Source organism: Mandrillus leucophaeus, unplaced genomic scaffold (assembly GCF_000951045.1).
Source record: "Mandrillus leucophaeus isolate KB7577 unplaced genomic scaffold, Mleu.le_1.0 Scaffold26, whole genome shotgun sequence".
Lineage (NCBI taxonomy): Eukaryota > Metazoa > Chordata > Mammalia > Primates > Cercopithecidae > Mandrillus > Mandrillus leucophaeus.
In genome coordinates this window covers 735,977-747,187 of record NW_012102698.1, presented here as the reverse complement: position 1 = coordinate 747,187, position 11,211 = coordinate 735,977, and the positions used below count along the sequence as shown (strand labels likewise).

Genomic DNA, 11,211 nt, shown 5'->3' with positions numbered 1-11,211 from the left:
GGATTCGGGGGTGGGAGGCAGGAGGGGAGCCCATTGGTTCCTGGACTCGGGGGTGGGAGGCAGGAGGGGAGTCCACTGGTTCCTGGACTCGGGGGTGGGAGGCAGGAGGGGAGCCCATTGGTTCCTGGACTCGGGGGTGGGAGGCAGGAGTTCCCTCTCTGGTTGTCAGCCCAGGGAGGAAACTAACAAGTCAGGCACATGTAAGCGGGTTGATTTGACCCTCACCTCCACCCTGGAAGAGAAGGCTCGTTCTTATTTCCAGGTGTGAGTGCGGAGGTGCAGCCCCAAGGGGTGGCTGCCTGAGTGGCTCTGTGAGTGACAACCAGGACTCATTTGCTGGCCTGCCCACCTCCACTGTCCCAGTAGATGGCCGAGAGGGCATAAGCCGGCCAAGTGCCAGTCATACCACCTGCATGAGCCTAAGGGAGGGTGGCGCCTTCCCTCACGTGTCCAGGGCATCAGGGAGGCTCCTTGCGGAGGGGGGCTCTGAGTCAGGCCTTGAAGGATGAACAGGAGGGAGGTGTCCAAGCCCTGGGACCAGCACACTGCCATGGCAGGAGGTGGGCGGGCAAAAGACTGGTTCATAGAAACCACCCATGCCCACCTGAGGTCCAGGATTTGAGGAGACACACAGAGGACGAGCCAGGAATAGTGTCAGGGTCAAGGCCACCTGCCTTCCACTGGCAGCCGCAGCTCATCCCATGGTGGTGACGGTTCAGCCATGAGCATGAGGAGGACGCCCACCACTGCAGCCCTGCAGAATCTCAGATGCACCCTCACACACACACACGGGAATGTGCGGTTTCCCTCTCCCGCTGCACACCCCTACGAGGTGAAGTTCAAAAGAAAGGCCCCATGCATTTCATTTAATTAGCACCGATGAGTCCTGACAGCTGACAGTACATATTCATTTATTCCCCCCAGCCTGCAGAAATGCAGACCCCACAGCACAGGAACAGAGTAAACCCATTAGGGAGACCCTTCAGGGAGAAGGCACACCAGGTCCAGGAGTCCAGGTGATGCCGAGGTGAAGGCAGGCAGGGGAATCCAGGTTATGAGCGATGGGTGTCCATTGACTGTCCGCCTCCCAGCAGCAAGGAGAAGAGGGAAGCCCATGCAGCCACAGTCTCCACAAGATAAAGCCTGCCAGATGCTCAGGAAGAAACCCAGGTGGCAGAGACCCGAGGGCCGGGCAAGCCCCCGGCACCCTGGTGTGCCAGCTCTGTGAGCCCCTCCTCCAGGCCTGGGGGGGATCACTCACGGCATGACAGCTTCAGTGACCTCAGTTATGCCTGAGCCACTCTAGCCCCTTTGAATTTTGCAAAAAAAAAAAAAAAGGCACTAGACAAGCTTCAAGTGGACACAAACCAGATGCCTTTGGAATATCAGTGAGAACAGATGTTGGGCTGAAAGCCTCATCAAGGTGATGGATGACCCTCAGAACCTCCCCGTCAGGTCCCTGGCTGGGGCCACAAGCCACTCCGTTCTGAGATGCATTGGGGGGCCCCAGTCACCTCTAAGTAACCTCCAGCCTGGACTTGGAGTCTGAGTCCAGGCAGGTCAAAGTTTTAGGGATCCAGCCCTGGCAGTTAAATATAACCAGGCCAGTCTGGCCCCAGATAATAGTTTTGACCCTGTTGGCAGCAGCCTCTACATAAGCACAGCCCTCTGCAGTTTACAGACTCATCCCTCATCGCATGCAACCCCTCAGGAATGGTGTCATTCCCCCATTTCACAGATGGGGAGCTTGAGGCTCAGAAAGGCAGCACAGCTTCCCTGGAGCCCCACAGCCAGAGAGTATATCAGAGCCAGAGCTTGAACCCAGGTCTCCTGTCTCAGAAGATCTCTCCACAGAAGGGGAAAGTCAGTGGCTTCTGCCCAAGGAGACTGAGGTCTCTGTCTCTTTCCCTCCCCAGAGACGTGTGCAGTCAATAATGGAGGCTGCGACCGGACGTGCAAGGACACAGCCACCGGCGTGCGATGCAGCTGCCCCGTTGGATTCACGCTGCAGCCAGACGGGAAGACGTGCAAAGGTCAGCATGTGGAGCGGTGTGGGCGCCCCTGCCTGTACTGGCCTGGCCAGGAGCCTCCGTGTGCTTGCACAGCCGGGCCCAGGGCTGGGCTGGATGGGGGCCACGTGTGGCTGTGGGAAAGGACGCCTGGCAATCATTTGCATTGCTGTTGGAGAGGCCAGGAAGAGGGAGGGCTGGCCAGTAGCAGAGTCCCTAGCCGGGTTCGAGAGAACACAGGTCCTACGGCACATCAGCAGGCTCCTGGGCCAAAATGGCACTGATGTCCGAGAATTTGGCTGCATACTGGGTTAAACAGTTAAGCCAGCGTCTCTACCGTGGGGCTCCCTGGGCCCTCAGTGATATCGTGGCTTCCCAAGGCGGGTGGAATGTGGCGCGTTTCCAGACCCCTTGACCTTTGGTTGCAGTGGGTCTTGCAGAGCTGGTGGGGACAGTCTGGTGCAGGGCCATCTGGGACACGCAGGTCTACTCATGCCAGGAAAAATAAGGACAGTGTGTCACTACCAGAAGGGGCGAGGCTGGGGGGTCCCATCTGAAAAGATAAGGACTCAGGACTTCTGCTCGCCATCGGAAAATGAGGAGTCAGGAAGATCTGAGTGTGACTGCGGTTGAAGGAAGGAGGGACAGGGCTGAGCTGCCGGTGGCTGGCAGGGAGGGAAGGCAGAAGTGTATCCTCCCACTCGTCCCCTGAGTCACCCCACAAAGACTTACCGAGTACCTCCTGGGTTGAGGGGACCCTCGGGAAACAGGATGGCTGGGGAGCTGGGAGAGGAGAGCTGGCTGGGCTCTCAAGACAGGCGTTGGGGAAGGAATAGACCAGCCCTGGAGATGAGGAGATCCAGCTACCCCCAAAGGATGGACAGAGCCCCCAAGAAGCTGTGGGCCCTGGGGCAGGGTGTTAGGCCTGAGTGCTGGAGCCCCCTGTGCTGAAGGGTGAGGGGCAGCGCTCAGTGCCCCCAGCATCGCTCCAGACCACCCTCCAATTGCCCCCACCCCAGCTCTGGGCAGTACCCCCACACTTGGCCAGGAAGGGAGCGCCTAGAGAGCAGGGCGCGGAGGGGAGAGGAACTGGAACTTCCAAAGTCCAGTCGGGGAAAATATTGAAAGTGGAGGTTAGGGTGACTTAAAATAGCTTGAGGTGGACTTTTTTTAAGCCTGTAAAAATAAATGTATTTTTGTGCAGTGTATGACTTCTTCCTTGCCAACTCGCTGGGAAGAACCGAGTGATTATTGACAGAAATAACAGTGCTTCCGCCTGTTTATTTGAAAATAAAGCCCTTCTGTGGCCACCACTCAGCCTGTTAATAGCCTCAGTGCGTTCCTGGCAGGCAAGTGGGCAGGTGGGTGGCGTCTGAGTCCTCGCCACATGACTCAGTGCCAGGAGTGACTGGCCGAGGAAGCCCAAGGTCCGCGCAGATCTGGGCATCTCCACAGCCCAGCGATGGCACAGCCTGCCAGCATTTGCCTTTGGAGGGCCAGAGGGGTAAGCAGAGCTTAATTCCTCGGGCAAGGCTGGGGCTGCTGGAATGGGGTCTGGAGGCCAGGAGCCACCCTGTCTGGGCCAGATAGAGGCCTGGTACAGGGCAGGCATGTGGCCCAAGATGGGGCTACTGGGATTGGGGCTCCCACTGCTGCCCCCTAACCATCCCTCGTAGCCCAAGGGACACTTATTTCCTTCTGCTCTGGTTCTGGCTCTGAGGGTAGCGTGGCGCTTAGGAGTGCTGTCCACAGCCCCAAGGCGACCCCCCAACCCCCGCACCACCACGTTTCCTTTTCTCTTCAAACAGTTGGGGCTCTCTCACCAGGCTGCCCCACTCGGCCCTTTGGCCAAACCTCCTCCACGGACGCCCAGCCCCGGGCCTGTGGCTGTACTCAGAGCCCTTAGGGCCCTGGCTCCCTCTGGCCGAGGTCAGAGATCAGCTCACTTGCTCACGGAACAGGTGCGTTTTCTGGACTCCTACTGTATGCAGGTTCCAGTGAGAAAGGATGAATAAAAGAGATGCTTCCTGCCTGTAGGGATCCTCTACTGAGTGCAGAAGACAGGTTTTCGTTTTTTAAATCACTGAGATATTTGAGTATTACAGACTGCTCGGTGTGGGATAGAGAAGTTCAGTATGGCAGGAGGTGGGGAGGGCTGAGGGGAAGAGGCGTTTATCAGGCAATGGTAGGGGCAGGGGAAGCATTTTCAGCACTGTGACTGTTGCCAGAGGCCTGTGGGTTTAAGGACCTGGGACTGGGAAGGATGCAAAGGAGGCGGGCCAGATGGCACAAGGCCCAGGGCTACCCTACAAGCTTGGCCAGGTCCCAGTCAGCACTGGGCAGGAGAGGCTTACGCCCATGTTTTCATTTTGAACTGACCCTGGCCACAGTGGGGTCCCAGTAGGGTCTGGAAGAGCAGCCAGACACAGCTGCTGTCACTCAGGCTCAAGATGGCAGTGCCAAGGCAGGACTGGCAGCAGACATAGAGAAGGCAGAGACCATACATGTCCATAGATGCCCACATTTCAGCACCAAGGGACTGGCTAGAACTGCCCACAGGACCACCTCAGGGAGCCTGGGAAACCAGACGGTGGCCTCCAGCCCCAGGGTTGGTGTCGTTGGTGTGTTCCAAGCCCTGGCTGGAGAGGCACAGGCAGGAGGATTCCCAGCAAATTGACGACCCTGGCCCCAGGGTTTGGCTCCTCGGTCAGGTGCACACCCTGATCTTGGCAGAGTCTGGGGAGGATCTCAGAGGAGGGAGTTCAAAGGCTCCATGTTTTCTGAAAGCCAAGATGTCAATGTCAAGCCAGAGTGGCTGGAGAACAGAGGTCACAGCGGGCTTGGACAGCCCAGGGCTGCAAACCCTGGGCGGGCGGGGGTCACGTGGGCAGGTGGAGGCAGGGGTGGGGAATTTGGGAGGTTTTGTCTGAATGTCGGGGACGAGGCCGGCCTGGAAGATGTGCCTAAGCCCTCGTCTCAAGGGCTCCCTGCTGGGTGCCTTGCCCATTTGGTGTTGGGAGGCGGTTGTCTTGCTAATCGGTCCCTCCAAGAGGAAGGGGGTCCTGGGCCTCAAGAATAAGGACGCAGGACTGCAGCTTGCTCTTGGCAAGTGAAGAGTTAGGAGGATGGGAAAGTGACTGTAGCTGAAGGAAATGGGGAAGGGCTGAGCTGCCGGTGGCTGGCAGTGAGAGAAGGCAGACGTGTATCTTCCCTTCCTCAGCGGAAGCCTGCATTTCCCCCAGGGTCACCAGCCCCTCTTCCCAGCATCTCCAGAACATTCCGGGAGAAACCCCCACCTACTGCCTGTTTCCTCTCCTCCCTGCGCAGTGCTCTGGGCCAGGCAGGCCACAGCCAGGGCTTTTACCCGAGTAGGAACAATGGTACCCTCGAGTGCCCGCCACCTGGCCAGCCCCACCCAGCAGCTGGCCCTCCCTGCTGGGCACTCCAGGATGATGCCAGCCCATGACCCCGTGCCCTCTCTCTGCTCCCACCCAAAAGCCCTCCCCTACGTGGTCCCCCACATGAGATGGGCAGGAGGGAGCCAGAACCAGTGTCCTGTGCGTCCCTATAGCTCACTCCATCGCCCTGCCCCCATGCACACGCACTCGAGCTCCAACCCTAGGTGATGCACCCAAATAATCCACTCAGTGACCCGAGACCCCACCCTTCCCTCAGCCCTCAGGCCCGCTCCATTGTCTGGAATCACCGTGACCCATTTGTTCATTCAGTGAGCGTTCCTGGACACTCACGCTGGGTCCTGGGGTGTGAGATAGGAACAGACACCCCCAAGTCTGTGTCCCAAGGCCCTCTCATGCCCCCAAAGGCAGGTCCCATGAAGAGGAAGCTACTGGCTCTGGAAAGAACGCGGGAAAGGCTTTCTAGAAGGGCCGTTTTTCCCAGGGCTGGGGTCAGCAGGTGAGAGTGGGGGCTGCAGCTGTACTGGGTGCAGTCACTGGAGTCCAGGCTGCCACGGCAGGAACCAAGCAGGCTGGAGAGAGGAGGCAAGGCAGCCTGGCCGGGCTGGAAGGGAAGCACTGGGAGCCTCTGCAGAGGAAGGGCCCACATCCTAGCAGACTCGGGAGCCTCAGAATGCTGGCCAGCAGGCAGGGACTCAGCCAGATTTGTGTGTGGAAGGTGGTGCTGGCTGCCTGGTGGAGGGCGGTGGGGTGGGAACCCAGGGAGGAGTGGAAGGGAAGAGAGGCGCAGAAGCTGCACCCCAGGGGCCATGAGCCCAGCAGCCCCTTCACTATATCCTGAGGTAGTGTGAGGAGGGGGCTTCCCTCCATCCTGACCCCCAGGCAGCCAGCTACACCAGCCTGGGCCTCAGGCAAACATGCCTCCCTCTGCCTGTCTGGTTGCTATGACAGCCCCTTAGCAGACAGGCCCAGATGGGGCAGGGGATGGGACTGGGAGTTCTGGAGGGCCTGAGGCTCCACTGAGGAGGCAGGAGTGGTGAGAATGATCATGTGCTGCCCCTGTCTGCTTAGCAGCCTTAGCTCATTTCAGTTTGCTAAGGATGCTGGGAGAGGGGATGTGAGGAGAGGCACCATTTAGCAGCCCAGTTTGCAGATGGGACCCTAAGGCTCAGAGAGGTGCCTTTCCTGCCCAACATCACACAGCTAACTGAGGCAGAGCCGAGATGGGCCTCTGTTCTTCTACCTGGGGCTTGTATCTAGAAATTCCCCATCCGCCTCTAATCCCGGGGTTGGAGGGGAAGGAATGATCCAGATTCCTAAACCTCTGCCCTGGAGCAGCACCGCCGGGCTTCATATCTCTTTCTGTGGTGGCTGCAGCGCCAGCGTGATGTGCTGTAGCAGGCCCGTCTTTGGGTTCGCACGGCGCTGGTTGAGACACGGCTCCTGGTGCAGTGCTGTGGCCTCCTCTGTGAAATGGGAGCCCTGCTGTCTGCGTTGTTTTGAAGGTCACGTGAGATGATACCAGAAAGTACATGCTATGTCCCTCCCCAAGGCTCCCAGAGAGCCATGTGGGCATCTCAACCCTGCACGCCTCTAATATTCTTGACCAGAGATTTGACCTCTAATATCCTGGTTTTGTCATCGTTGGGGGACATTCCCTGGGAACACTGCTTTAGGACTCTGGGCAGGTCTCAAGTCCAGCCTGTTTGGTTTGAGGAAAGAAAAGTGAGAACGACATGGGCTGGCCTGAGGTCGGAATAGCAGTGCCAGGAACAAGTTGCCGCTACGGGGCTCAGTGCCATCTGTAAAGTGGGGGCAGGCTTACCTTCCACACAAGGCGGTGCCAGTGACACTGGACGGGCCCTCAGGCACCTGACCCCGCAACTACGCCCAGGATGGGCTCTGCAGGTGCTGGAATCTGCATCTGGCAGGTCTGCTGAGACGTGACCGGTGACCAACAGGCGCTGCTCTTCCCATTGTCCTCTCTGGAAGGGCCTCTTCCACTGCCTCCTTTTTGCTTCTCCAAGTCAGGGTGAGACCGCCGTCCTGAAAGCCAGCACTGATTATTATTATTATTATTATTATTTTGAGATGGAGTTTCACTCTTGTTGCCCAGGCTGGAGTGCGATGGCATGATCTTGGCCCACCGCAACCTCCGCCTCCTGGGTTCAAGCGATTCTCCAGCCTCAGCTTCCAGGTAGCTGGGATTACAGGCATGCGCCACCACACACGGCTAGTTTTGTATTTTTAGTAGAGACAGGGTTTCTCCATGTTGGCCAGGCTGCTCTCGAACTCCCAACCTCAGGTGATCCTCCTGCCTCGGCCTCCTAAAGTGCTGGGATTACAGGCATGAGCCACCATGCCTGGCCAGCACTGATTATTTTTTTAAGCCACCCTGTAGTGTAGAAATAAAACCTCTTATTTTTATTACTCATTGCTGGAGAGAGTCTGGAGGGGGTGGCCAGCATGGGGAACTGGAGAGAGTCCGGAGGGGTGGCCGGCATGGGGAACTGGAGGTCAGGACCCAAGAGGAATTTGGGAGTAGCTAAGACTGTGTCCCTTGGAGAAGAAGCCCCTTGGGGACAGGGACCTCTGATGAAACAGAATGCCAGGCTGGCCCAGGGCCTAAGGGCAAAGCCCAGATGGGCCCAGCAAGGAAGCAGGAGCATGGGGGCTCACAGGAGTCAGGGCTGTGCTCAGGGTGAGGAAGACATCTGTGAGGCATCGGCGGCAGGCCATGCTGGGAGGGAGAAAGCTCCCCGTCCCTGGAGGTATGCAAGCAGAGACTGACTGGCAGAGTTGCTCAGGATGGTGTCATTTATTACTCGGGATTGGGCCAGGCAACCTTCGGAGCATACTACACCTCATTCACTGCTAAGTGAAGAAGCAGCTCAAACAAACAGGCAAGGAGTCAGGCTGGGAAAATGGGGAGCGTCAGGCCCACTGCATAGCGCAGCTGCCCACTTACCTCCTGAAGCCTCTTGAACCAGGTGCTTTCCCTCTCTAAGCCTCAGTGTACTCCTCCAACAGAGGCAAAAATGCCTACTTTTTGAAAAATGTTTCTTGAGCGCTGATCAAACACCAGCACTGTGGAAATGTTTTCTAGTCCTCGTGATGTCCTTCAAAGTGGGTGCACTTCCTGTCTTCGCTCTGCAGACAGGAGGCCAAGGCTTAGGGGTCCAGGAGCTTGCTGAGGTCACCAGAAGTGGTGCTCGCCTGCTCCAGCCTCCCTGCCGGCCAGGCGGCCTCCCTGGACCTGCAGATGAGAGGACATGGGAGAGTCGCCGTCCCTGCTTTCTTGCCGGGCACAGCAGCCATCACTTCCTCTCTACTCAATGTCGCACATCCCAGGCTTGCCACGTCCCAGGGGAAGTGGTGAAGCTTGGGGAGCTGGCCCTTTGCAGTACAAGCCAGTCCCTGCCCTGACCCCTGCGAGACAGGGCCTCCACCCCTCTGCCCAGCTGGGGAGCCAGCAGCCAGCCTGGGAAGTGGGCACCAGGCAAGTCAGAGCAGTGTCATCTCCGCCGCTAGTCTGTCGTCCCCCCGCTAGTCACGCAAGCTGATTCTCCTGGCTCTCACTCCTCCATCCGCCTTGGCTCCCACAGACATCAACGAGTGCCTGGTCAACAACGGAGGCTGCGACCACTTCTGCCGCAACACCGTGGGCAGCTTCGAGTGCGGCTGCCGGAAGGGCTACAAGCTGCTCACCGATGAGCGCACCTGCCAGGGTGAGCCCCTGCCATGCCCCAGGTGGCCCTCGGGCCCAGCGGGGTCGTGTCTCTTCCAATCTCCTGGGCTGACACGGGCTCCTAGGAGGGGAGGGGAGTGCAGATGGGGTTGGGCCCGAGGGAACGGGGTCCTTTATGACTCTAGGGGATATCCAGTCCAATCTGTTCCTTTTATTGATGGGAAACTGAGGCCCGGGAGGGCTTCAGCACATGTCCCAGGTGGCAGAGGGAGCCGGTGGCCGAACTCATCAGCTCACCCAACCCCTCCCTCCCCATGTGGCCCACGGGCCTCCCAGCATCGAACTCCTCTGGCTTCGGAGGTAGGATGCTGCCATCTGTTGGAAAGCATTGCACATTGCAGGCAGGCGCTCTCGAACAATCCTCACCTGCTGGAAACAAGGATAAAGAGAAGGAGGGGTCTGGACAGAAGCCAAGAATCCCAGCCCAGGACGAGTCTAGTGGGATCCAGGATGCAGCGGGAGCCCAGAGGCTGGCAGTGCAGAGCGGGGTCGGGGAAGGCTACAGGGGAGGGTCCGTTGGTGAAATGCTTGAGGGGTGAGTAGGGATTTTCCAGGAGGAGCCAGGGAGGTAAACCCACACAGGAGATGGCACTGCCGGCCTGAGGAGGTTTAGGGGACCACAAGGAACTTGGTAGGGCTGGATGAGGCCATGAGGAAGGGGACAGGTGCCCTGTGGGCCCCACACTGGGAGAAAGTGCAGGGGGTGGGGCACCCCATGTGGCAGGGCAAGGGCCCTCTTTCCCTGACGATGATCCAGCTGTGGTCTGGTTGTTTTGTGCCTGTGGAGTACCAGCAGTTGCGGGCAGCATGTGGCCTTGTCTGGGTACTGGGCTGTGCTTCTGCCTGTCAGTGCAGCTCGGGGGCTGGCACAGGGCAGGGTGAGGCCCTGAGGAGTGAGGGGCTGTGCTCCCGCAAGGTCCCTGAAGAATGTAAAAGCAGGAGGCTGGCGGGAGTGGCGCCAGGGCCGGCCGTCCTCAGAATCAAGTGTGCCCCGGGCCAGCCACTCCCTTCCCCAGGCTCAGCCTCTTCATCCCTGGACAGGCATTCTGGCCCTGTCCTCCTGAGGTCTGGTCAGGTGCACAGTGTCTGTCCAAGCCCTATCAGGGTTCCTCTGACTTTGACTTTGTTTCTCTATTGGCCTTGCCAAGTTCTGCAGAGGGCTGAAGAGAGCCCTTGACCTTGCATACCAGCTGCCCCCTGAAAGAGGCAGGCGGCTGTCGAGGAGGAGGTGAGATCGCTTGTGAGGCCCTGTCCTCACCCGCCCCACCCCCACCTGTATCTGTTTCCACGCCCTTCCAGGCTCATCTCTCTGAGGCCTTGGGGCTCTGGGCTCCACAGGTCTAGCAGGCAAGGGTCCATGCTCCTTTGCTTGGCACTCAGGGGACCCCAGACACCCCCGCAGTCCCCCTCGGGCTCCACACAAGTGGACCTGCCAGGGTGACTGCTAGGAGGCTCCTAGGAGGGGAGGGGAGTTCAGATGGCGCTAGGCCCAAGGGAACAGGTGCGTCTCCTGGGCACCACATGCTCCTACCTCCTAGCAGCTGCCTGAATCACCCTTCCTCCACACTCATTCCCTCATTCCAGGCTGGTCCTATCCTTCAGATTTTATCCCAGGTGCCACAAGCACCAGGAGGTCCCAGATCCTCCCTGGGAGGGAGCACACTCACCTTTGAGCACCCACGCACAATTTCTTCCTTGTGTTAGTGTTTTTATAAATATGCATATATGACAAATATTTGTGAAATTACATGAGCTAATGTTTTCAAAGAATGAACTCTTAACTGTTATGCCCAAGGAGGGGCAGGTTGGTGTCTGTTTTGCCTTCAGGGGTCCACATCAACTGTCCCATAACAGCCATTTTCTTCAGAATTTATGGCCAGGACAGACTTGTCTCCAGTGAACATGGTGGCTCGTTTTTTCCTTTCCAGGAACAAACACCCTATGATTCCCTCTTTCCCTTTTTACAAAAGGAAAGATTCCCTCTTTCCCTTTTTACAAAAGGAAAGATTCCCTCTTTCCCTTTTTACAAAAGGAAAGA

At 58.1% G+C, this 11,211-nt stretch overlaps 1 protein-coding gene across 1 annotated transcript in view; it reads left to right on the top strand.

Annotated features, from left to right (window-relative positions):
- Positions 1-11,211, top strand: part of SCUBE1 (signal peptide, CUB domain, EGF-like 1) — a 146,016-nt gene that overhangs the window by 106,681 nt on the left and 28,124 nt on the right. The window contains exons 7-8 of the mRNA XM_011984062.1: positions 1,917-2,033; positions 9,031-9,153. Of these exons, the coding sequence (XP_011839452.1) occupies positions 1,917-2,033; positions 9,031-9,153 (240 nt within the window). The remainder of the gene's footprint in view (positions 1-1,916; positions 2,034-9,030; positions 9,154-11,211) is intronic.